The sequence below is a fragment of the Raphanus sativus genome, chromosome 9 (assembly GCF_000801105.2).
Source record: "Raphanus sativus cultivar WK10039 chromosome 9, ASM80110v3, whole genome shotgun sequence".
In the NCBI taxonomy this organism is placed as follows: domain Eukaryota; kingdom Viridiplantae; phylum Streptophyta; class Magnoliopsida; order Brassicales; family Brassicaceae; genus Raphanus; species Raphanus sativus.
Window position 1 is genome coordinate 4465350 of NC_079519.1, and position 25399 is coordinate 4490748.

Here is a 25399-nt window from a genome sequence, read left to right on the forward strand (position 1 = left end):
AATGATTTTGTCGAGCTCTGCAATCGTGGAATATTTTTTTCCTACTAGGATACTTATTACTTGGATGGTTTTGAAATTATTGTATCCTTTTCGGTAGAGAAAAAGTTAGATTGGAAATCTAGGTACACGGAGGAGACAAGAGAATCATAGCTAAAGATTTATTTTGAGATCCTTCGGATTCTTCTGATGAAATGATTTTTGATAAATTCTGATGAAATGGTTTCCTTTTGTTCTCTATGATTTTTTGTTGGATCACATTTAAGTTTGGTTGGTCTAAGTGAACAACCAATTTTGTTACAAAGGAACCCTAAGTCGTATCATAGCCATCCAATTCTCACATCTTATCTTCCGGATTAAAGTTCGATAATTTCTAATTACTACAATGGTTAAATCAGACTAATGGAAATATGACACACACACACACATAGCCAGTTAATAAATACTGTATACAAATTAAGTTTGCTATCATCTTCTTTAGTTTACATGTCAACATCAATAATACTTTGTTTGAACGTGATATGATTACATTAGTAAAGCAATTAACCCCACACGCCGAAATGTTATTCCTATATTGTTATCCGTGAATTTTGTTTTATGATTAATTTTGATTTTTGACCGTGTATGGAAATCAAATGTGACTGTTAACTCTTGGCATTTCTGGATTCAGGTTTTTATTTGAAAGATATGGACTACTATGATCATCATTTTCAGAACGTGCGAATGCTTATCATTAGGGTCTGACTGGTGTAACCAGAGCGGTTGCGGTTGCGGTTGCGGGAGTATGCGGGTGCGGGTGGTTGCAGTTTTAAACGTTTTTTAGAGATTTGTACGACTGGTACAGCTGTTAGAAATTGTTGCGTTTGCGGGACTCTTATGACTGGTAAACTATCAAACGTAATGTCTGTTAAATAATAATTTAACAATATTTACATTTTATGTAATTATAAAAATATTAAAAATCATAATAATATGATAAACATAAAATTTATATTTATAAAATCATATTCTTAAATTTTAAAAATTTATAGAAAATATGTTGGTTTTAAATTTTTATAATATAAATTGAAATATAATATGAATACATTTTACAATTTCTATTATTTCAATTTAAAATTTTTATTGGATACTTTTAGTATTATTTTTGTTTGTTCTATTTTTAAAGAAAAAAAATTTACCCTCCCGCAACCGCCCGTAACCGCAAACGCTAGCTGGAACCAACTTTTGATTTTAAGAAATTCAAAGCGGTTTGAAGCGATTTGTAGCGTTTTCTGTGATTGTTTCGAAACGCCAACAACCGCTATGAACCACAAAAGCTGCGTTTGCGGGTGGTAGCGGAAAACCAGTCAACCCCTTAATCATGTAAACTTTTATACTCCAAATCGTTCGTATTTGAAGCAATTAAAAATAAATGCTTGAAGCGGCCAGAAGTAGAGAGTCGAAAACGGCTAAAAGGTAACTTTCATCTCTTTTCATGTTTTTCTCTTAATTTTTATACAAGTAGGTTGTTTAAAATGAGTAAATGATTTGATTATAGCTTCATAGGAATTTGTTTTTGCTAGTATTTCTGTTATTAAAGACGTTCCAAATCGTTGGTGGTCCTGTGGTGTTTGTTCCACCGTTTTTATAGAGATTGAGTTGCATTTCTAGTCTCATTCACTTGAAAAAACAATGTATGCTCTAAAATGATATTATATATCAAAGGGTTATTTCGGGCCTCTAATTTTTTTCTTATGTATAAACAAAACGTTCGAACGAAACATTGGTGAATATATGTTATTTTTAATCGAATTTACATTATATTGTATGCGTTTGAAATTAGCAGTGTTTGGTATATACCAGTGTTTTAACATACGGAATGTATATATGATACATATGTTTTTTTTTTTGCCAAAAATTTATGATACATATGTTTGTACAGTGAGACTGTATCGTTTACGCTATAAAGCGTCTTCATACGAAATACAACAAACTATTTGCTTATAGAAGCCACATACATATGCATGTGCGATGACTCTCATATCATTTTAAATGTCCAAAACATAGCAACAATCTTTTGTTCCTGAAAATGCAACCCTAAGAATGTAGTGAATCAAATACAGAAAAAATGGAATAAATTCATTCCATTCATTTATCATTAAGTTTGTTATCGAATGCTTTTTTCTTTTTTTTTTGTATTTTGTCTATTCATTTGTTTTGTCTATTCATTTGTCACGAAAGTTCATCTTTAGAATAACGTAAAAAAGTTTACAAAATTTCTCTTCTGTAGATCTAAAATACCCATAGATTAAATTAAAAAGGATTTACAAATTCTAAGGATGATATATCACCTAGATCACATGGAATATATGATAGTTCGTTTAGTATTTATGAAGTTGCTAAATCATCCGTTCTATTTCTTAATGCTGTTTGATTATGATATAATATTTATGAAATTTTACATAAATGATTCTACAAAAAAATTATATGTTTTGATGTCTGACTGCATCATCCAAACCATTTTATAATTTTATTTGTACTATGCTGAAATTTTCTTATGTTATTTCCATTGATATGCATAAATGATTATTAGTACGTTTTCTCAGAAACTTGAAACCCAAATTTTCTAACATTGAAACGTTGATAAATTATTAGTCAGGGTACTAAACTAATAGATCTTTCACAATCGACAATTGTCTCTTTTACTAAGGTTAAATGAATGTTTCTCTACAAAATTATACTCATTCCGTTGTTAAGTTTATGTACTTCTAATTAAGCACAGAAAAAAATATTATGTACTTCTAAAAAGCCAAATTTACTAATAATTGGTTACATATTCTACAAATTAGTTTACATACTTGTTGGTTTGAAAATGAATTTCAACTCTATAAGCTATAAATCATCAGGTGCAATAGTTGTATCTATATAAAGGCAATAAGCTTTAGGACCCATGTTTGGTTTTATGTTCTTAAGGTTATTCCATTACGGGTAGGGTTATGTGATAAACGATAAAGATCTAATAAAAATAATAAATTAGCGGTCATCGTCTCCGCATGATTCGCAAGAAAAAGAAAAATACTCGTATAACAAGCCTAAGATTTCGAACTTATAAAAGCTTTGACGTCGGCTGATACATAGAAACAAAAAAAAAAATTGGATGTCAAGCTCACTATTATGTATCTCCCTATCTATACGCATTACCACCCACGCACCATAGAAGGAAAATACTAATTGAACACCTGAAGGTAAAATACCACTAAATCACCAATAATTATTATATTCCCAAAATTTCCAGACTATTTGTACTGATTTTAGTTTTCATTTATTTCTAATTTTCGTGATTAATTTTATTTTTCATTTGATTATAGCGACTCACATGATAAATGGCAAAAAACATTAATTCATAGCAACGTATAAAGTAGAAATCGCCTTGAGACTTCTAACTTGTTATATCTCTCTCTCTCCTCGAACATGAGTGTAACTAGACGAACCCCAAAGCCTGCCAAACACACAGAATCTTTTCTCTGGGTTTGCGGACCGGTTTATAGTCTCACGTGCAAAACAAAACATACAACATCTCTCTCCCTCTATATATAACTCTACTTTTCATATAACTCAATTGATTCGATTTTCTTTTGTACTTAATTATTCTGTTTTTACGAATATATATAAATACCCTCACAAGCTTCTCGTCTCTTCCATCGATCTAAACCACAATTTTGTTTGACCTTCTTGTTTCTTTTTCTCTTTCCATTCTTCTTTCTTCAATTTTGCTGAATTAATCTCTTAGAGAAATGTTTTTTATTTTTATTTTAGAGATATCATTACAAGTTTAATTTCCCTATAGTGTGTCTTTACCTTTTGACTTGCCTACCTCTCGAGACAAAAAGAGAACGACAAACACTTTCTGTCTTTCTTTTCTCTCTCCCTTTTCATATTTTTAGAGTTTATTTTCCACTAAATTTGTAGCTAATTATGGCCTTAGAGGCTGTTGTTTACCCGCAAGATCCTTTGTCCTACAGCTCCTCCAATGATTTTCCGTTTCGCGATTTATACTTTCAACAAGGAGAAGATCAAGATCCACCAGACACCAAGAATAACATTAAGCTAGGGCAAGAAAAAAGACAAGGGTTTGCGAGTATTAATTACAACCGTAAAGGCGGAGATAACAGTGATGATTATAGTTACAACGATCAGGCGGATCTTCAGTGGCCACGAGACGAGCTTCCTTATGGATCTATTGTCAACACCAAGAACCATCCTCCGGCCTTGGATGTGGCCACTGGAGGAGAGAGGAAGAAGAGGAGGAGGACTCGGAGTAGCAAGAACAAGGAAGAGATCGAGAACCAGAGGATGACTCACATCGCCGTCGAGAGAAATCGCCGGAAACAAATGAACGAGTACCTCGCCGTCCTCCGTTCTCTCATGCCACCTTCTTATTCTCAAAGGGTTAGTCTCTACATACAATAACTATATATGTATATGTGTGTGTGTGAGCGCGTGATATATTTTCTTCACGCGTTGAAGTAAAGAAACGATAAGAAAGAAAAAGCCAAAGCCTATGTTCTAGACTTCTAGTTTCATGAGGACATACATAGGCTAGGCTATATGCATGTCTATGTGTATATGTTTAAACATAAGTTTGATAAACTTGATGGATGAATGAATGAAAGCCGTTATATTGACTCAATAATTGATACAAAGAATGTCGTTATTGTTTTCATAATATAAGATCACGTAGTCTCTTTATAGATACAAATTTTGTAGTGGAGTTGGGAGCACAAATAAATTCTTGAACATCATTGCACTACAATAGAGATTATATATGCATGGTAAAATTGTGAGAATATTTAAATATTTTAATGATGCGAAATAGAAATCTTCGATTGTTTTAAAAAAAAATATGTTTTCCAATTTCTATGAGCTTAACCTATATGGTTGGTGATGGTTAAAGGGAGATCAAGCGTCAATAGTAGGCGGAGCCATTAACTACTTAAAGGAGCTTGAACATCAATTACAATCGATGGAGCCTCCCGTAAAGACCACCGCCACAGAAGACGCTGGAGCCGCCGCCGGCGACAAGAACAACACAATCGCCGCTAGCTCATCCGGACCGTTCTCAGATTTTTTTGCGTTTCCTCAATTCTCGAGCCGGCCTTCGTCGTCATCTGTGGCTGAGGGGACGGCGGAGATAGAGGTTACGATGGTGGAGAGCCATGCAAGTGTGAAGATACTTGCTAAGAAGAGACCAAAACAGCTTCTTAAACTGGTGGCATCGATACAGAGCCTACGGCTCACACTTCTTCATCTCAATGTCACCACTCATGACTGCTCCGTCCTCTATTCCATCAGCCTAAAGGTAAAATTTTCTTACTTCTTGGAATTTTGTTTTGCTTTTGTTTTCAATATATTTAGCTTCATAACGGAATTAGAGTTGGTGACATATATAATACCGTATATAGTGTTTTATATTGTGTTGCAAATCCTAATTAAAGTGGTTTAGTGAATCACTAATATAATCACTGTTCTGATTGCTAGTTTTGGATCAGTTTACATAGATTCTTTTCTCATCACAGAAGTTTTATTAATTTGTGTCTTTTTGTCGCACATTTAATTAATTTGTCCCTTATTCGTACGTCTTGAGATTTTAATGTCTGGGCCAAAAAGGTTTTGTAGAACAATAATGAAATCGTCGTTTTTTACTTGGTTAGTGCCGGCCTCAATTATTGAGGGGTAAAAATAATCATTTCTTATTTATATATTAAAAATATACGAGTGTCAAAATAATGATTCTTGTAAGAATCAGGGACCAAAAAGATGACATATGCCTATGCTATGCATGTGTGTTAGATATGTGTACTGTGGAAGTTTTTGTGGTCATAGAACTGTGGATGCTCTGTGCACTGCAGAAACGAAATGACGCCACTTGTTTCAGTACATATTCATAAGCTTCTTCCTCCAAATATATACATTTTCTTTTATTATTGTTCGCCCTACTTTTTCTTACTGTATCAACCCTTTTTATATAATTTATATTTTTAAGTTTTCTTTGATTTCTAATTAGAAAAATGGATTGATTCAGGTTGAAGAAGGGAGCCAATTGAATACAGTGGAAGATATTGCAGCAGTTGTGAACCAAATCCTCACGAGGATTGAAGAAGAGTCACCCTTTAGCTGATATAGTTGAATTTTAGTTATGACACTTAAGGAACTCTAATTTTTCATGTGTGATAATTACTCTCTTTCTATATTAAAATAAATAACGATATTTAACTTTTCATGGGTCTTTTTGTGTTTTTTACTTTGGATATATGATGATGTTTCAAGCGTCCGTTGATTTTATTATCCCTATTTAGCTGCCCATCATTCAAAATTAGCGAGAAATTCATGGTAAGTTTGTGTAATTGTAATGGTGCGATGGTAAGCCGCTGATCAAAATTCCGTTTCGTTTAAGAACGTAGCAGAATTCAAGAGCACCGCAAAATTAGATCTTACATAGTTCGTTTGCCTACACTATGGCCTTAAGTGGATCAAGCAAAATTAGGTTTATAATGTCCTTTTGGTTTTTTTCTTAGAATATTTCTCCTTACACAAACAGTCAAACACAAGCTGAATAGGCTTTTTAATCTCACCGACAATGATGCTTTGTAAGAAAGAGTATTTTTTTTTGTCAAGGAGAATCAAAGAAACAATGTGCTCATTTATTCCAGTGATTTCAAGTTTTTTTCATGACGGCCTTAATTGTATAGTACTACTACTACTGAACAAATGGTTGCAATCTCCGGCTGACAAAATGTATGGGAAAATAAATCACGAAGAAATAACTAAAACGTTTACATATACATACCGACCGCGTCAAGCTACACTGCCTCTCAGAATATGAAAACTGAATACATTCAGCTTCTTAAAGTTTTTTTGTTAGAAATCGATCTAGGTGAGTAACCAAAATCTTGTTTATCTATTTATATATATATATTCTATTAAAACACCATTATGACCTAATGATCTATTGATATAAGTGTGGTCCAACTATTTTAATACAATTATTAAAAAAATTATTAATCATTTTAAAATATTATACAAAAACATATATATATATATATATATATATATATATATATATGACTAAAAATACAAATATAAAATTAAATTTATAAAAAATATAAAACAAAAATATAACGCATTTTTAAGGGCGGGTCAGAATCTAGTTTACCTTAAAAACGATTGAATAGTCATGGTGAGAGAAGTGAGGTAAATACTATTATTTCTATCCGATTTGAGTGAATCATAAAAGCGTTTATTTTCATTCTCTTCTGATACCTACTTGATCCTCTGATCTCTCTCTCCTTTCACTTTTGGCGAACTATCTCCGTTCGTTCTCTCTGAGTTTTAAGGGTGGTCACACTTAGGGGAGTTGTGGAACCTTTTCCTTCTAGCCTTGGAAAACTTTTGTTTATTATCAGTGTCCCACATCATGTATTAACATGATTTTGGGTAATATATATATGTATAGATAATCTTTTATTTTGAGTGGGTATAACCCGTCTGTCATCTCTATCCATCACTAGATAGCCTATGGTGAAAGTCCATCGTATAATTTTTCACATAAACAGTTTACTACCTATATAGTATGTACAAGTAGTTCATATTACTATGATACATCCTGAGATGTTGAGATTGGATTACTTTCATTGGATTGTTTTCCACCCACATCTCGAGGAAGCTTATTAGTGTCTCATATCGTGTATTAACATAATTTTGGACAACATATGTATATAGATAATCTTTCATTTTTGAGTTAGCTTTTGGATATTTGTTAGACCAATCACTAATAGTAATCTTGCCGCAGAGTCTTTCAACCCATATTAGGTCTGTAGGTTTTCTTTAACGGATTTGATGATCTCCACACTAGGCTCCTTTAGCCATTCGTCTCATGGATTGATGTACGTAAAATTAATTATTACATATAGATATATCGTTAATTAGATGAGAAGTTAATTTTTGTTCTTTCTATATATTGGATGATTTTGTTTAAAACAGATAGTTCAAGTGTTATACATTGTTATCCTTAAAATGATTGGACGCTTTTGAAAACAAGAAAATAGTTATTGTTTGCTTGAAAATATATATTTTTAAACGTCGAATGCACAGAACTAACCCAACTAACGGTACGTGGGATTCATGGAACAAGACGATGATGATTGTCGTATCATGAAGACCTATCAAAGATCTTTAATAAGAATCTATGTTTTTCACTTTCGAAGTTAAAAACCAAAAGCCAGAAAAAGTTAAAAGGTAAAGCCTACTGATGTGATTACACAAAAATAAAACATTGTTCCCTCTATTATATATAGCTAACTGTTCTATTTTAGCATCTTTTTCATGATTGGAATTTTGAATCACCAACTTTTTCCTTAACTTTCCCATGAGTAAATAGAGAGTAAATATGTTTGGATGTGACTGAAATGATATATTTCCGCACGCTTAGTTAATATGATCTAAATGAAAATAGACTTTCAGATTAAACTGAAAGACAAATCTGAAACCATAAACTTTCTCATATAAGTATAAGAGTTTTCTAAGTATAACTGTATAACCTTAATACACATCATAATAGTTTCTTACACATAAGAGTAACATGCTTTAGTCCCACCGATAAAGGACGCCTTCTAATAAACCCATTATCCGATTGGGTCCAACTAAGCATAGTGTTAGGCCATTTGTGGAATTGGGCTCTTTATGCATACAGAGCCGTGGAACGTTACACTTTACTCTTTCGTTACTAAAGAAATTAAGAAATATGATCTTTCGTATTGTTTTAAGATTTTTAATTTTTAATATCGATTTAGATGAAATTTTAGTACTAATCTTATTTTATACATAGTACTAAAATTCAACAGTGTTGAGTATATGGAAAACAATAACAAAAGCAAACACTTCAGGAAAAAAAAGAGATACAGTTTATTGTTGTTTGGATTTGGAGTTACATGTACATACACTTTAACATTTCTGCATTGTTATTTCTTCCTTTTTATACCTTCGAAAAAAATGGGTTTAGTAGTAGAAGAAGGAAGACTTCCTACAGCGGAAAAACCGAACTCTTGTTCGCATTGAAGCATGTTGACATCGAAGCTCGAGCTTCCGAGCAGCTTTCTTCATCTCCGATGACTCTGTTCTCTTGTCTGGTAGCGATCTGGCTCTCATTCTCGCTAGATTCTCCCGCAAAATCTCTACTTTCCTTGTGGGTTTTTGCACACGAGAGAGAATCAATGGTACACTCCTCCTCCTCCAAAACCCTAACTTGCTCATCCGTCTCTGTTTCGGATCCAACTCCATCGTTCTCCAAACGAGCTACATCGACCAGACCAGTGCACCGTGGACTAATCTCTATACCAGCCCGACACAGAGGACAGCTAGTGTGTGACCTAAGCCAAGTGTCAATGCAAGTGATGTGAAAAGCGTGGTTACATTTAGGCAACAACCTAAGACTTTCGTCTTCTTGAAACTCGTTTAAACAGACAGGACAATCTGTTCTCTCGATCAACCCATCTCCTCTCTTGTAACTACAGATCGTTATCGAGTTGATGATCGATTGCTGAAGACCTGTTGTTCTGATCAGCCAGATTGGATGATCCACCTGCTCCCTGTCCTGAAACTCTTCATTCACCGCGGTGTCGTCACTTACATCTCTCTCGGATTGGTATCTTCCACGGTGGGCTCGGTTTATGCTCCCTGTGACGTATTTAGCTACAAGAAATAGTGCTGTGAGAAGGATGGCTAAGACCGCACCTGTTACGGTGATGATTGTTATGGCGTCCATAGAAGACGAAGGGTCTTGAGATGGTTGATAGATTGATGAAGATGGAGGTATGATTGGTTGTGGAGATGACCATGGAGGTAGCTGTGGAGATATGGTGTATTGATCCTGTTCTTGATAGCAATTGTAAGGGCAAATCCGGTCGCAGATTCCTAGTGAACAATCTAATGTCTTGTTAGTCTCTGATGCTAAAATAGGAAAGAGCTTTCTATGTCTCTTCTTAGCCATTAAAGAACAATGAGAGAAAGCCAGAAAGGGTATGTGTTGCTTGGGTTACAAGGAATCAGATCAAGAGAAATTTGTTGGGGTAGATGTTTAATTGAATTATATAATGTGAAAGAAGATTTGAGTTTATCGTTTGGTTTCTTTCACATTCAAGAAGAGAAAGAAAGATGAAAAGTTCTTCTCATCTTTAGTATTGACTTGCTCCTGTGCCAAATTGAAGCATCTTCTAATTGTTTAATTGGTGGAGAGTCTTAGTCATGAAAACCATATTTTACCTTTGATGGCTTTTGACTCTTTGGCTTTCGAGAATTTAATTAGAGTTTATCCTTTTTTGGCCTTCGGCAGATTATAATATATGAATACTCCGTATAATTCACTTTATATAAATGTTAGATCTGAATTCTTTTTTTTTTAATATGACAGATTAGTAGTGACATAACGTGATATACATAGCAGTTAACACAAACTAAATATGATTTGAATTTTCACTTTGAACCGTCGAGTTTTACTCTCTTACAAAATATTGAGAAGGGTTCGCACTGGTCTGGCTGCTTTATAATGCGGATTCAAGTCTGAAAACACATGTGTGAATTGTTGTACTTGTAGATTACAAATTTTAACTTTCAATTTGGTCCAAAAACTAAATGTTTTACTCAGATTTGGCTTGATTTCTTTTTTTTCAGGAAGCTTCTTTAGATACTTGACAATTTCAAACTCTTGACAGTTTCATGGGCCTAAACTAAACCTATTCTCACAGTTTATACAGGCCTATAGTCCACTACTATTTGCTGTCAGAAAAAAAAAAGAAAAGAAAAAAGAGAAGCAAGGCCTCTATGAATCTGCTAAAATAAATATCGAGTGTTTTGGCAAAAGCAGAAGACAAATCATAAATCATGGTCTGGTTGATATATTACTTTTATGTGAGCAGTCTGATGGCCAGTTGAGTTAGTTGTAGAGTCTCTAGCATATCACATCCATGCTTTGTCTTTCAGCTTTCTGGTGAGAAAAGTTTTGTTTTCAGTAACTTAGATTCTAGATTTAGTATGACTGAAGCATTATTATACATTTTTCAAGAAAATTACACGTTTTGCATAGAACTGATTTTGGAAGAAGAAACATCTTTTGTTTTATTTGTCATACTAATTAAATATTTGTTACATAGTGTTATGAGAAATCAGCTATAGTAGAGCAAGCGTTCTAGATTACATTAAGGTAACATTATTACGTATCCACTTTCTTTTGTTAGTATTAAGAAAATAATTAAAGTAATATAATTACGTCAAATACTTGATTTCAGTTGTTGGAAAGCCTCATTTTCTTTTGGTTTGGTCAATTGTATTGAATCATTAAGGGGATTTGATGACACATCGTGACTATTTCGGTTTGCATCATCATTTATCTTTCTTACAAAAAAGACCCTTTGAGTGTTCATGATCTGTCACCAAACCCCATGACCCCATATTCTTGAGGTGTTCCTTTGTTGAGTATGTTTAAAGCTAGAGGAGAGGAGGAACAAGTCTTTATCCCAAAATATGAAAAGGTTTCAAAACTGAAATGATGAAAACATTAGTTGGAGGGCAAGTGGACCCAACTCTACTAACTCCAACATATATATTTGGTTCCATTCTCCCTATAAATTTACTAACAACTCGCAAGGATTTTAATTAAGTCACAAAAAAAATTCATTTAAAATAAACTGTATACACAAGAATGACAAACTCGAGTGCACTTGTTGGTTGCCTTGCCATCTTCTTCTTCACATATGTGGCACCTGCCTCCTCAGCCACTCATTCTGTGGAATGGTCGCTTGGGAATGACTATAGCTCCTTGGCTACCGGAAAACCCTATGCCGTTGGCGATACGATCGGTATATATATATATATGTAACCTCGTAACTTTTTTGCTGATATGCTTATTATGCTTATTATGTGCTGATATGCATTTAACATCATAAACTTTCACACTAAGAGTAAGAGGATAAAACGTATCCTTGTTTTTTTCTTTTTGATCAACACGTATTCTTGTTTCTTGATATTATATTTTCTGTGAAATAAATTTCTTTGATGACATTTGGAAAATTTAACCTTTCAAACAAAACAAAACAAAAAATTACAATCTGATTATATTATTATATGTATGAAATCAGATTGTAATTTTTTTTTTGTTTGAAAGGTTAAATGTGATATATCATGCATGTATGTGTACATTGTGTTGTATATAGTGTTCAACTACGGTGCGGGTCATACGGTGGACGAAGTGAGTGAAAGTGACTACAAAAGTTGCACATTGGGGAACTCAATTTCTTCCGACAGTAGTGGAACCACAAGCATAGCTCTCAAGACATCTGGTTCTCACTACTTCATTTGCGCTATCCCCGGCCACTGCACTGGTGGCATGAAGCTCTCTGTCAACGTAGGTGCAGTAGTCTCTTCCGGTGGTGGTGGGGACGGTGCCACCGCCAAAACTACACCTTCTCCGACTTTAGAAGGTGGAAAGGCTGCTCCTACTGCTTCTGCCCCTGCTGTGATGAAGCCGTTTGAGGCTTTGGTTGTGACTTGTGTAGTTGCGTTATTATATGCTTTGGCTCTTTCTTAGTTACCTTTTAAGTGTTTCGGTGTGGTTTGACTCGTTTGAAAGTCAGGCTAGAGGCAGTGCTGTTAGCCCTATTATTGCGTATTGTTGTGCTTTAATTATTCTATGTTATTTTTCCTCTGTTTCGTATTTACATTTTCTCTCTCACGATTATATTTCTTTATAAGTTAGTTATTAGTTACATGTTCGTGCGAGGTGGCGCAATATATTCCCGGTTACGCAGTTGAAGGCAGTGAACTGATCCTGAAGACATTGCCTGAGATAGTATTTGTTTATAAAGGGCTCTAACACTTGCCCGGAATTCAAAACTTTAAAACGTGAATCAATTGCCACAGTGCAACTTCATTTTGCGGCCCACAGATTATGAAATTAACTTTGCACAATTCATTGATATTTCATATTTTCGTCTGTACTTATGTACGCTTTATAATATAACACTAGATCATGATCCGCGCGCCTGCGCGGATTTATTTTTTGATTCACATATTTTATATACATGTTGTATATTATTTAAGATTTATAATATAAAAAATTAGAATGATCCGGACCCAAAAAAAATCGACCCGGACAAAAAAAATCAAATACCTACTTAAATCCAAATATTGAGAACTCGAAGAACTCATACCTGAAATGAACAGATTTATACCCGACCCAGTGAGCTAACTTTCAAACATAATATCTTTTATTATATTTTTAATTCATTTTAAGGGTTGGTGAGATTTACTATTTATTCGGAAGGTTTTTGGTTAACTTATTGGTATATATATATATATTCGTAGGTTTTTTTTTCTGAACAGGAAAAAAAAATTTGGATCTTGATTAAATTTATCTTATATAACAAATTGCTGCTACAGATAATTTTTATAAAAACTAATTTGTAACAGTAATATTATTTTTGTTATAAATTAGTATATCATGGTTTATAGGTTCAAAGTATAAAGTTAGTCGTTTTCATAGTATTGTTAATATTGATAGATGCAAGTTAATGAATACATATAATATATTGTATTATTAGTAATCTGTCGTATAGTATTATATGTTAGTAGATGTATTATTAATAATCTATTTTATAGTATAATATGCTAGTGTGGATGTATATAGCTTATAGTAAAATATATGCAATATAAAAAAACATGCGTAGTGGATATAATAATAAGGTAAGAAATAAAAAATTATGGTAATGTTGATATTAGTTATTTATAAAAAGGCATGTCTAATAATAAGTAGATTAATATAGCATTAATTACATAAGATCCAACTTTAAAATCTACTTATAAAAAGTTGTAATGTTTCTGTTTTAATGTTTTAATAAGATAGATAAATTTCTTTTTTTTTCTTTTTTTAATATAACATATTTACTTAAGTCTCTCTCCATAAATAGATGATTTTTGGAGACAAAGTGTGAACCTCTGAATACTAATAATATTTTAGTAGTGTGAATACATAAGTGCTGAACTTTTGATCACGAACGATTGTCTGAAGATTGACATGTGCCACGAGCAAATGACACACGTTCTCGACACCGTGAAAGACACGGCCAGATGGGCATTGATCTCCTATAAAGGCCCAATAAAATTAGCCCACCGACTTACCTACTTAGATGGACCTACCGGCTGCTTGCTTCAATGCATCAAAGCCGTCCATCTTAAGAAAATACACTCTAACCACTCCAGATCTCATAGCTAAACCAAACACAACAATAGAACATAAAGTTTGGTCAGAATTAATAATGTCTGCATCTACTTACCAAGTTACCAACTTTTTTTATTCACATATACAAACAAAAATCTATAGTTATTTTAGCTATTTATAAACTCGAACCATTTGATGGGGACTAGTAAACAAATTTGATTTTAAAGAAGTTTTTTTTATTAGTGTCGTTACTATTGTATGTATCTTTAGTAAACATAACAAATAATCCTTGACCAAAAAGACAAAAAAAATTAAGACGGAAAAATCAATTAAAAAGTAAAACGTGGGGCCACCCTACATTGATTTCTCCAAAACATTTCTTTCTTTAGTCCTTTTTAATAAAAAAATCATTTTTTTCTTGCTTCTTTAAAAATGAAAAAAGTTTAAAAGAAATGAAGAGAAGGGTCTTGGAAACTTCACGGAAAATCAAAACCAGCTTTGCATTAACTACACAGAGCACCTATAAATACAATCACGAGACGAGAAAACAAAAGTAACAAGAAACATTAAAATACACACAGAGCTCACGAGATTCTAATCAATGGCAAACATCTTCCTCATCGCCAGTGGATCAAGATCAGGAACAAGAAGAGCAATGAAATCAAAGAACCATGAAGGAAAGAGATCAAACTCCAATCCCAATTCTAACTCGGACAGTAACTTCTCATGCAAGAAGCACACGAAACACAGACAGTCTCCTGGAGTATGTTCCCTATGTCTCACCGAGAGGCTCTCCAAGGTAGAGTACTACGACTACACCAAGAACGCAGCTCAAACGGCGGCGTCTTACTGCTCATCAACAGCATCATCTTCCACATCGGTCTCGTCTTGTTACTCATCTTCTTCCGTCTCTTCTTGTTCGTCCCCATTGCAATATCGGTACAGAGAGAAGAAGAAGGATGGAAAGAAACACAGCTTGTTCAGATTATTGCTTGGATCCATCGTAGATTAGTTTTTAATTTATTTTCAGTTTTTTATTCGTACTACTAGTATATTCCTTTTGTGTATTCATTCTTGGTCACTAGGAAAATGCAGAGAATCAGTAAAGTTGCCTAAGTTTATAACTACAGAATTGGATTTTAATATTTTAGTCTTGTTGTACGTGACCCAATAAAGGAAGTTCAAATTTACACATCTTTTTTTTGAGCAATTTTTACACATCTTTTCTAATGCTAAATTATTATGAAGTTATAATTGTTAAAAATTTACCTAAATGATTTTACAGCAGATAATTATATGTTTTATAAATCTCCATATACCAATTCGAAATGTCTTATGAAAATCTATGCAACAAATCATTCTTTTAAAAACGAAATTTAGGCTTTTAAAAAACGAATTTTAGGCTTTTTGAAATAGAAACATTATTGAATTTGAAAATCTATGCAATAAATCAACCACATTGCGTTAATTCAAACTTGTAAATTAACGAAGTGCAGAGCTTCCACAAAAATTTACAGGTCTCTGGTTGTAAACTATGTCGGTGGTAATATATTGTGCTTTTTTTTTTGTTTAATTACAACAAAGTTTCGTGGTTAAAACTACTTTTCATTTTTCTCAATTTTTAACTTCGAATACGGTGTTACATCCGGAACCATAATATACTAAGATCAAATATTATTAAATTGTTTTCATAAAAAGTATATTATCATACTGTTTTCTGCCAAAAATTGTGCGTGAACTGTGAATATCGTTAATTGGAAAATAAAAAATTAATGCATGGTGTCAGCATTTTTAGTGAATTTTATATAAATGAATTCACTATTGACATATTTCACACATAATGAAATTAATATACACGTCAAAATTTATTCTATATATATAACCCAAGATAGTTTTAGTTTGAAACCTAAGCACTAATGAAAATTTAAATATATATATATATATATATCTATAAAGTCCAATATCATTTCCAAGTCTAGAAGTCTAAAATACACAAGAATATTCGTAGAGTGTAATCTGGTATGTGATTTTGACCTACGTGACGAGTCTTTTATTTACTCGAAGTCTCGAACAAACAATTAAGCCACAGGTTCTTGGTTAATAACACATCAAAATAACTTATTTATACTCCTATATACTTGTATGCCATCTTTGTCATAAGCACGCAGTATGTGTCAGAACAACAGTTGGAAAAAACCCAAATAATTACTTTCACGTTTCATCAGTGTAATGCACATTTATGGGATATGTTTAAGGAAATTAAATGAATAATAAATAAGAGTTATGACATGATAGGCTGGCGCATGACTTTTACTCTAGTTGCCAGAAAGAATGTACGGTAAGAGGACAAAGACGTGTTGTACTTCCATATCATATGATTCACTTCATATCGTATACAGCTGTTCTAACTATTAATTAAGCCGTACCACTGATGTCTGATGCATACAATCATATATATTTACAGATAGATGTGTGTGTTGCGCGTCTTGGAACTTCCAAGATACTATATGATCACCATGAAGTCCGCTGAAAGTTCTTTGAACATTAGTATACATTTCTAATTCAGCAGTAATCATTAACTAGCGTTTTAGTTATATTCAACTGAAGAACCATAATTAACATTATCAATCAAGTACGTATGAATTCAATGAAAATAAATGTGAGTCAACCAAATACGTTTTCTAGAATATGCGTATATGTTAAGTTAAATGAACATTCTTAAAAGCGACCTACTAGTCTAATTTTATTTAGACCATCCTTGTCTAGTTTTGTTTCTACATATACATTTTACTGGTATTTACTATTTAGTGCCGGTCTTGGAACCGGTCTCCGAAGAATAGAAAATATGCAACCGTAGATTTGAAAACTAATAAGGTTTATTCTTTTCTTTCTTTTTGATAAAAAAGGTTTATTCTTTCAGATTTTATTTTTTATTTTTATTTTTTTGTTCAATATTCTTCAGGTTTTTAAAATAAAATAAATTTAAAATATACTATCATAAGACAGTTATGTTGCTTGGAGTCCAATACAAATCTATCCTTGATTTATACCTTCTTACAACATTCAATAATCATTCTCATATTTCCGATATTCCTTCTATTCTGTTTTCTAAGATCTGGTTTTGATTGAAAGACAAACTTTTTTTTTTTTATGAAAATCCAAAAAAAATCATCTTGAAAATATTCTGAACACCATATTCAAAGGAAAAAAAATCTATTTTGTAAAATGTTTTTATAGTTGTACATCTATATTCTATTAATTTTGCTGTATGACCTATTGATATTAGTTGTGTCCAACTTAAAATATAACTGCATTTAAATTAACCACTTCCACTAACAACAAATTTTATGCAACCGTAATATTCTTTCTTTTTTAGAAGTAACCGTAATGTGCCTTTGATATTATCATGATAAATAACTACCATACGTGAGAGGTATAACTAACTACTGTAACGTGCCTTTGATATTTCATGAAGTATATATTATCATACTATTAAAAATTGAGAGGTATAATATTATTCATTGGTATGATTATGTGATTATATAGACTTTATGGAATATTCTTTTGATGATGATTTCCACATACAAATTATTAATAGAAATAACTATACAACCCAGATACAAACCCACTTTTAATATTTTTGTTAGTTTTAGACAAAAATAAATATTATTTATTAACTTGATAATATTTTTGTCATCGTTAGCTTTATAACATATAATTATAAATATTTTTTTATTGTCATGATAAATAACTACCAACAGCCCATGAGTAAAAATCATAGCAAATATATAACTTAATAATATATAGCTTTCAAAACAGATTAAAATTTAGACCAAATACAATAAAAGTTCATGAATCAATTAAGATAAATAATAAATATAAACAGTTGTTTTATAAGAAAATTAAATAATTTAATCCATGTGTTCTATTAATTTAAGAACATGATCAGTTGTTATTATTATGGAAGTATTATTCATAAAAATATATTTTACGAGTTTTAGTTTAATGAGCTCTTCTTCATACTCATCAATCTCTACACGCAAAAAAAAAAATAGTGATCGAGCTCTCAAGGACTCTGACAATGACAGATCTCAATTCATATTACGAATTGAGTAACGGTAAGCCATTCAGGAACTCGAAGCTTATGTATTGTGGAATAGTTATAGTTTAATACGAATATCTGGATTTCATTGTAGATGTTGTTGTTGATATGGAACAATCAAGCCCTGTGTTGACGAAGGTGGAGCAATCTAGCGATCCCGATCTAGTCAACTGTGGCGTAAACGCCTGATGTGCCACGTGGCAGTTACGTAGATTCGCCGGAGATTGCTAAGAAGCTCAGATTCTCAACTGAGTTTGAGGCGCTGTCGTCTCCTGAGTCATCCTTCGAGCTGCCTTCTCCACCTGGAGATACGAAGACGCCTGTGATAAGTATTAACTCGGGCTCTACGAGCGAGGGTGTGACTGTGGCTGATGTGGCTTTCTTGAAGGATGAGTTTTTCAGTGGAGGTGGCACTGTGAGGACTGATGCTGTTGTTGGCAGCGAAGAGGAGGTTTTGTTGTATCAGACGGCTAGGGTTGGTGATTTTGATTATAAGTAACGGTGGCCTCAAGTATAGTGACCTCATTGAAAAGGAAAACAACCCAGACATGGTTGAGCGGTTGCAGAACGTATTCTACCAGCTCCAAAACGTATTCTACCAGCTCCAGCTCCTAGAAGGAGTACTCTTGCCCCAACGCCGTATCTCCCAATCACATCAACTTTGCCATTAAGGCCATGACGCCAAGCTACCATCATGAACTCGCCTGATGACTTGAACTTGTTTCATCCAATTAGATGATCGGATGAGGATGATTGATTTATTATCATCTTCCTGTGTGGTTTAAACATATGAAATGGTTTGGTTTTCATTCAAGAACAGAGAGTTTTATAACAATGAAAACATATCATAAGACTGGGACTTTTGTTTATTTTTCAGTATCCTCCAACTAGATTACAAATTTACAATACAAAGTGCCTGTTGTGTTGTTACGTACATTTACGTAAAAAAAACCTAGAAATTAATCAGTGAAGCAAAGAAAAAACAAATCTTATGATATGATTAAAACATTGAAAAGAATCGTCCATTTTACAGAAAAGGAAAAATCTCAAGTGTTTTGACCCAAAAATAAAAATAAAAATCTCAAGTGCATACGTGATTCTCACTGGAGCAACTAAGGATCAGAGTATAAGGGACATGTGTCTAGCAACTGTAAATCCTTGATGCGTATGTGTGAGGATTCTAATCTCCGGAGAACTGAGGATATGGTCCACTAATGATTACTGTTTCTGCATCATCCTCTCTTCTTCAGTATAATTCATTGAGACATTGTTTTTACTCTTCCTTGTTTTGGCTTCCTGTCATTCTCTGGTTATAAATCTTAATTGTGAATTTTCTGTCGACGTCACTTATTTGTTTGCTTGTAAAAAATGTAGAGATCATTTTGTGATTCTTGTTTTAGCTACTAACTTTTAAAATAAAATTTAGATAAACGATTGTGGCTAGAAACAAAGATGCTGACATTCATTTGTTCGTTGTTTCACTCATTCCTTATCTCTCTGCTCTGGAATCTTTATCTTCTTCCCATGAGTTATGGTTCGTCTTTGTTTTCTATGTCCCTCAGTGCTAAAAAAATCGAAGTTCCGATCAGTTACCATTACCGTAGATGGGGAATAAAGAGCCAAAAAAAGTATTTAAGTCTGATAGATACCTTTAGGTTTTATTTACCACAGAGGATTTTTTTTAACCGTCACATGCACCACACAGTTTTAAAACTTAACCGCAGAAACTTCCTATAAATACCTGTACAATGTGTGTTGCTCTCCACAACTTAAACTCACTCAAAATCCTAAAACACACACAAAACAAAATAAAACAAAAACAAAAAAAATATGAAGAAGCCTTCGGTGACCTCTTTTCTCATTACTCTCCTCTTGTCTGCAGCTGTCTGCGCCCACGGCACTACAGAATCCAACGGAAATCCAGTTAAGGTCGGGGAAAAATACTTCATGCAGCCGGTTAAGACAGAGCATAACAATGGAGGCGGTCTTGTTCCAGCCGCCACTAACATACTTCCGTCTTGTCCACTTGGCATCACCCAAACACGTCTTCCGTACCAACAGGGCATTCCCGTTACCTTCCGATATACAGAAACTATCGACAGAGACTTCATTACCACAAACACCTCTATAAACATCGAGTTCAGGTCCGACATCTGGCCAGTCTGCAACGAGTTCTCCAAGTTATGGGCAGTCGATGACTCCTCATCTGCCAAGGAGTCTGCCATTATCATCGGTGGTAAACACAAGAGCCCAAATAGCGCGTTTAAGATACAGAATGTTACTGTAGAAGAACACACTTATAAGTTGACCACCTCGTACGGAACCGTTGGAACTACCCCAGGGGCTTGGTTAAGTGCACCGCAGCTACTTGTCACCAATGATGAGTCTAAGACCTTAGTCGTCAAGTTCGTGAAGGCTGATGATGCTAATAAGGCTACTACTAGTGCTACTTCTCGTGTTGAAAAGTTAGGTCTAAGGATGTTCCCATTCTACTAGTCAAGATCAAGATCATGAAAAAAATCTTGAGACTCGTCCATGGCCATGATTAAATGGGTTGAGATATAATACCCGCATGTATATATGTGAACTCGTCTTTACTTTCATAAAAAAAAATCATATGAATTTGTGTGTTTTCAACGCTTTATGTAAATATACCCGCACGTATGTATATGAACTAGTCTTTACTTTCATAATAAATCAAATAAGTTTGTGTGTTTCCGGCGCTTTATGAGACATACCTCTTTTACATTAAAACCATATCCGATAAGTGACGGAGGATGATTGATTTATTATCATCCTCCTGTGTGGTTTGTGGATTTAGTTGGATCCTACTGTATAGTGAGTTAAGCGTTCTTTGTGTGTGTTTAAGCATACGAAATGAATTTAAGATTTGGCTTTTCATTCAAAGAACAGAGGCTATTATTATCATTACCACTAAGCCAGGTTTCGAGAGAAGCAACAGAGTCTTGAAGTCTAAATGTGCCAACAAAAGACTACAAGCTCTGTTTTTATGTTTATGGGGGCATCAGGAGTTACTAATAAAGTATATATATATATATATATAGGTTACTTTTACCTCAAGAATCTCTACTCTTATTCTGTTTTATCAAAATCTTTTGGCTGTTTGTATAATGATATTCTTTTTTTTTTAAATTTTGTTACAATGATGACTGACTATCCATTCAATTCACAGCATGAATGCCTAATAAATGATTAGTTCACCAGAAGGAGAAAGCTAGATCCAATACTCTTCTTAATCTACCAGGTCTAGCTGAAGTCTTAGCTATCTGATCCTCCATTAGCCTCTCCACGTCAGGTCCCATTTCGTGAACCATTTTAACTGACTCAGAGAGACGGTTGAGCAGGTTCACCAGTGCAATCACTTCATTTCGTTGCAGTTGCAGCTGGAGAGAGAAAGTGACAAGAAAAAATATATAATCAGATCATCGATGCTTTATGTTCAGAAAGAAACTCACTGTTAAGAAACTCACCGTTTGGTCACCCTCCTTGTCTTGATTCCCAACAGAGAAAAGTATTTTCAACGCTGTCCCTAAACCCTGAACCTGAAGCTTCCCCCAAAGCCGGCACTTTTCACAACCTACACAATCCATCAGTGCACTGCAAACCACATACTAACTTAATTAGCCGACAGACATATTAAAGCTCTATGAGTGAGTGCGTCGCTTTCAAGTAAAGACGAACCTTATGTTCCTGAATTGTTTCTGAATCTGCTGTTTGAGTTCAGGTCCACCTTGGCCTTGCCAGAGCTTAGCTTCATCAAACGGAACAGGACATGCTGTTTGGAGTTTCGGACTGTACAACAATTGTTTAATCAAGGACTGTGTTTTCAGATCTTCCGCATGGTTCCCTGTGTCATACTCCGCTTGCTCCAAGTACGCTGTTGCCTATTATTATACGTTGTAAGAGTCGGTTAAAAAAGCTTGTTCAGCTTTGGCATTGTCAAAGGCCGTAGACAAAGAAGTTTTAACTCACTTTAGTTACAGCACGTAGCACAAAGAGGTACGTGAAGTACATGTTTCTGACACGGTCCGGATGCCTCAGGATACGATCATACATCAGCTCGATGTTCTGTCCCCACAGGTTGCGTGACTCATCAAGAAGATAATCACCAGCTATGTGCATGGAGATTGAAGAATGAAGACCTGATATCAGTTTGTACAAAACCTTTTTCTCTGGACATGTCTCTCCAGATGAATCTGCATGTACATACATAACATTACAAGTCTTTTAATCTCACAAACATGGGTGGTGTTCCTGAGTATAACTAAGCGAAACACTGGACTAGGACCACAAATTTTTTTTTTTTTAAATTACATCGAAAAAGGTCTCCAAATTTGTGAAAAAAAAAATATTGTTAAAACTTTAATAAAATGTTTATTGCCCCCAATATCTTAGGGACGCCTCTGCTCACAAAACTAAAACGAAGGAGAAGGAGAAGGAGGAGAAACTCACATTTTGGGCAGTTCTCTGAGTATATAGAGTCCCAAATCCTTCTAGCAGATGGTCCAGTGTAACCAGTATACCTCTCCGGGTTTAATTGAAGATTTACATAACTCATCTCACCTGAATCACCAATACTAAATCATCATCACATATACATAGGGTGCATCAAACGGTTTTGGTTTAAAACTACATTACCGTTATCTGTGTCATCCTCATGCGTCCATGGGTTATTAGTCTCGACCCAACCTCTAAATGCTATGTTATCTATAGTGCGGTCAACAGCAGCTTGAGGCTTCCCCTCTTGACAAATCAGATTATCTGAAGGAAGACCTGCAATATTGTATGGCCTTTTAAACGGCTCAGGGAACTCGTTCTCTGGACATTCACAGACACTGCAATCACGCAGACGACACATCCCATCGTCTGGCCAGAACGGGCAATCACACCACAGTTTGACCTTGAAGTAACGGAAGAACGGAGTAGCGACGAGATCTTGAAGCAAAGGATTCAAAACCTCACTGTTGAGATTGTCCACCGTTTCGTAATCACAGCAACAGTCCTCAACTATACCTTTGTATTTACCACTTCCCTGTGTGTATAATATCATCAAAAAGATTCAGTTTTTTTTTTATTTTAATCTCAATCTAAAGACCAAAGCTTTGACCTTTTAACTCTTGTCTCAACACGAAAAAACGTAAGTAACTGAGATTACGAACCTGAAGTGAGCAGCTGCAAGAGTTACGATCGGTGAAGAAGAAACCGGCATTAGAAGCGGTCCTAGAGCTGACAGCAACTGCTAATAAGACAACGACCAAAGCCACCAACGGCCATTGCCATGTTTGTCTCTTCCTTTCGCTTTCTTCTTCTTTGATTGCGCCTTTTCCCATTATCCTTAAAAAGAGAATCAAACCGGGTCGTGAAGACAGATCCTTTCACGGTAAACACGTTTTTTCTTTTTCTTTTTTCTTTTTTCGGACAATTCTCAAAGCCCCATTGCTGTTGTTGTGTCTGAAGAGAGATCAGCTCTTATTAAGCAAAAGTCATGAGAAATGAATGCGTTAGTTTCAATGCCCCCGCATATTTTTTTGACATTTCAGTGCGACGCGCGGTGTTTGGGTACCACGCGGCACGTTTTAGTCGGCGCGTGTTGGGAATATTTGTTTCGTTTGTCCCGTGACGTGCTTTAGCCAATAGGATCCGTTTATTTAGTCCTCGGAATATAAATAAACAACTTGCCGTTTTAGCACGTCTCAGTCAACGGATGGCCGTTGACTAAGTACCTTACCTGCCGTTTTTGATTTGATGGTCGCCACGTCACGATTAGCCTTAACTTTAGAGATCCGACAACCTCTGGAGTTTTTAACTTTTAACTAAACACAGTATCTCATCAATAACGAAAAGTTGGTGAGAAAGAAACACTATTATGAAAAACTTGAAACTTTTCAGATACATAATATTAACAAATGTCACTGTATAATGGTTTTACTTTAGAAAGTAGATTATTTAACAAAATTAGATTAAAAATTTAAATTTATGAAGCATAATCTTCAGCGATAAAAAATTCTTTTGAGCGTCAAAACTTGAAACTCTTGAGATACTCTACTAACAAATGTCATTGTACAATGGTTTTACTTCAAAAAGTAGATTATTTAACAAAATTAGATTTAAAAATTAATTTTATGAAGCACAGAATCTCCAGCAATAAAAAGTTCTTTTGAGTGTTGAAAACTGTTACAAATTGATAAAAACTTCACTGAATTATCTAAATCAAATCCAAAATGTTGATACACCTGGGCCTATAAATTGAAAGCTGGGCTTATGGATTTAAATCAGGCCAAGGGTAATATATCATCAACTATTTTCCTAAACCAAATAGAGAGAACGATGATTTGGGTCGGACCGAGTAGGGCCGTTTGTCTCGTTTATATCCAAATTTATTTTAGGATTTAAAGTAATCCCTAAATCTCGCTTGATGTCCTAATCCCAACGTGTCTCACAAGGCAGTTGAGTCATTATTATTTTGAACATGATAACAGAGAAGAGTTTCTGATCGAAGCCTATCAATTGATCGAAACCAAACAAACTGATTTGTAACAGAGAAGACTTGATCGATGCTGTTTTTTTTTTCATGAGGCAATTGTGCTCGCTGATCTGAGGCTTATGGTCCTTTGTGTACTCTCAGAATCAAAGATTTGGCGATGAGTTTCATAACACTAGAACAGTGAACAATATATCCTTAAGATTGGGTCTTTTATTTATTTTCATTATCCTCCAACTGGATTACAAAGTAGCTGTTGTGTTGTTACGTACAGCCATAGTATATATTAATGTAGAAAAGTACCTTAGAAAAAGCTAATCGGCAAAACCAAGAAAAGCTAATCTTTTTTTACCAAAAAGAAAAGCTACTCTTGTGATATGATTATACAACATTGAAAATAATCATCCATTTCACAGAAGAAAAAAAAATCTCAAGTGCATCTACAAAGATCAGATCAGTAACGGACATGTGTCTTGCAGCTATGAATCCCTGATGTCGTACGTGTAAGAGTTTTAATGTCCAGACAAATGAGGATATGGTCCACTAATGCATA

General features: G+C 34.1%; 6 protein-coding genes and 1 long non-coding RNA gene across 9 annotated transcripts in view; 5 read left to right on the forward strand and 2 right to left on the reverse strand.

The window, feature by feature from the left end:
* The first annotated feature begins 3561 nt into the window (after positions 1-3561).
* LOC130494715 (transcription factor bHLH96-like) lies at positions 3562-6318 on the forward strand. 2 transcript variants are annotated; one of them, XM_056995521.1, is made up of 3 exons: positions 3611-4425; positions 4931-5335; positions 6059-6318. In XM_056995521.1, the coding sequence occupies exons 1-3, from the start codon at positions 3952-3954 to the stop codon at positions 6152-6154; spliced, it is 975 nt and encodes a 324-aa protein (XP_056851501.1). In that variant the 5' UTR covers positions 3611-3951; the 3' UTR covers positions 6155-6318. The 2 variants fall into 2 exon arrangements, with proteins under 2 accessions (XP_056851500.1, XP_056851501.1); XM_056995520.1 differs by lacking the exon at positions 6059-6318 and having other exon boundaries at positions 3562-4425; positions 4931-6034.
* A 2595-nt stretch (positions 6319-8913) lies between these two features.
* On the reverse strand, positions 8914-10275 carry LOC108825870 (RING-H2 finger protein ATL54-like). Its single transcript, XM_018599225.2, has one exon. The coding sequence runs from the start codon at positions 10019-10021 to the stop codon at positions 9056-9058; it is 966 nt and encodes a 321-aa protein (XP_018454727.2). The 5' UTR covers positions 10022-10275; the 3' UTR covers positions 8914-9055.
* A 1383-nt stretch (positions 10276-11658) lies between these two features.
* Positions 11659-12760, forward strand: LOC108825758 (blue copper protein). The gene is made up of 2 exons (XM_018599110.2): positions 11659-11885; positions 12240-12760. The coding sequence occupies exons 1-2, from the start codon at positions 11729-11731 to the stop codon at positions 12611-12613; spliced, it is 531 nt and encodes a 176-aa protein (XP_018454612.2). The 5' UTR covers positions 11659-11728; the 3' UTR covers positions 12614-12760.
* A 2005-nt stretch (positions 12761-14765) lies between these two features.
* LOC130500386 (uncharacterized) lies at positions 14766-15438 on the forward strand. The gene has a single exon (XM_056995386.1). It carries the CDS (start codon positions 14844-14846, stop codon positions 15252-15254), a length of 411 nt encoding a protein of 136 aa, XP_056851366.1. The 5' UTR covers positions 14766-14843; the 3' UTR covers positions 15255-15438.
* Positions 15439-18253: 2815 nt separating this feature from the next.
* On the forward strand, positions 18254-19213 carry LOC108826463 (uncharacterized). Its single transcript, XR_001945455.1, has 2 exons — positions 18254-18360; positions 18439-19213. It is a non-coding gene; the product is annotated as an uncharacterized LOC108826463 (long non-coding RNA).
* Positions 19214-20097: 884 nt separating this feature from the next.
* Positions 20098-21060, forward strand: LOC130500265 (kunitz trypsin inhibitor 2-like). Its single transcript, XM_056995065.1, has one exon. It carries the CDS (start codon positions 20175-20177, stop codon positions 20838-20840), a length of 666 nt encoding a protein of 221 aa, XP_056851045.1. The 5' UTR covers positions 20098-20174; the 3' UTR covers positions 20841-21060.
* The window catches only part of LOC130500264 (endoplasmic reticulum oxidoreductin-1), a 6155-nt gene continuing 1659 nt past the window's right edge, over positions 20904-25399 (reverse strand). The window contains exons 1-7 of one of the 2 annotated variants that reach the window (XM_056995063.1): positions 23525-23864; positions 23004-23397; positions 22818-22928; positions 22338-22561; positions 22047-22249; positions 21836-21962; positions 20904-21748 (exon numbers count right to left, since the gene is read on the reverse strand). In XM_056995063.1, the coding sequence (XP_056851043.1) occupies positions 21563-21748; positions 21836-21962; positions 22047-22249; positions 22338-22561; positions 22818-22928; positions 23004-23397; positions 23525-23695 (1416 nt within the window). In that variant the 5' untranslated portion in view covers positions 23696-23864 and the 3' untranslated portion in view covers positions 20904-21562. Of the gene's footprint in view, positions 21749-21835; positions 21963-22046; positions 22250-22337; positions 22562-22817; positions 22929-23003; positions 23398-23524; positions 23865-25399 lie in introns of those variants that run through there. The other variant, XM_056995064.1, reaches the window with a different exon arrangement.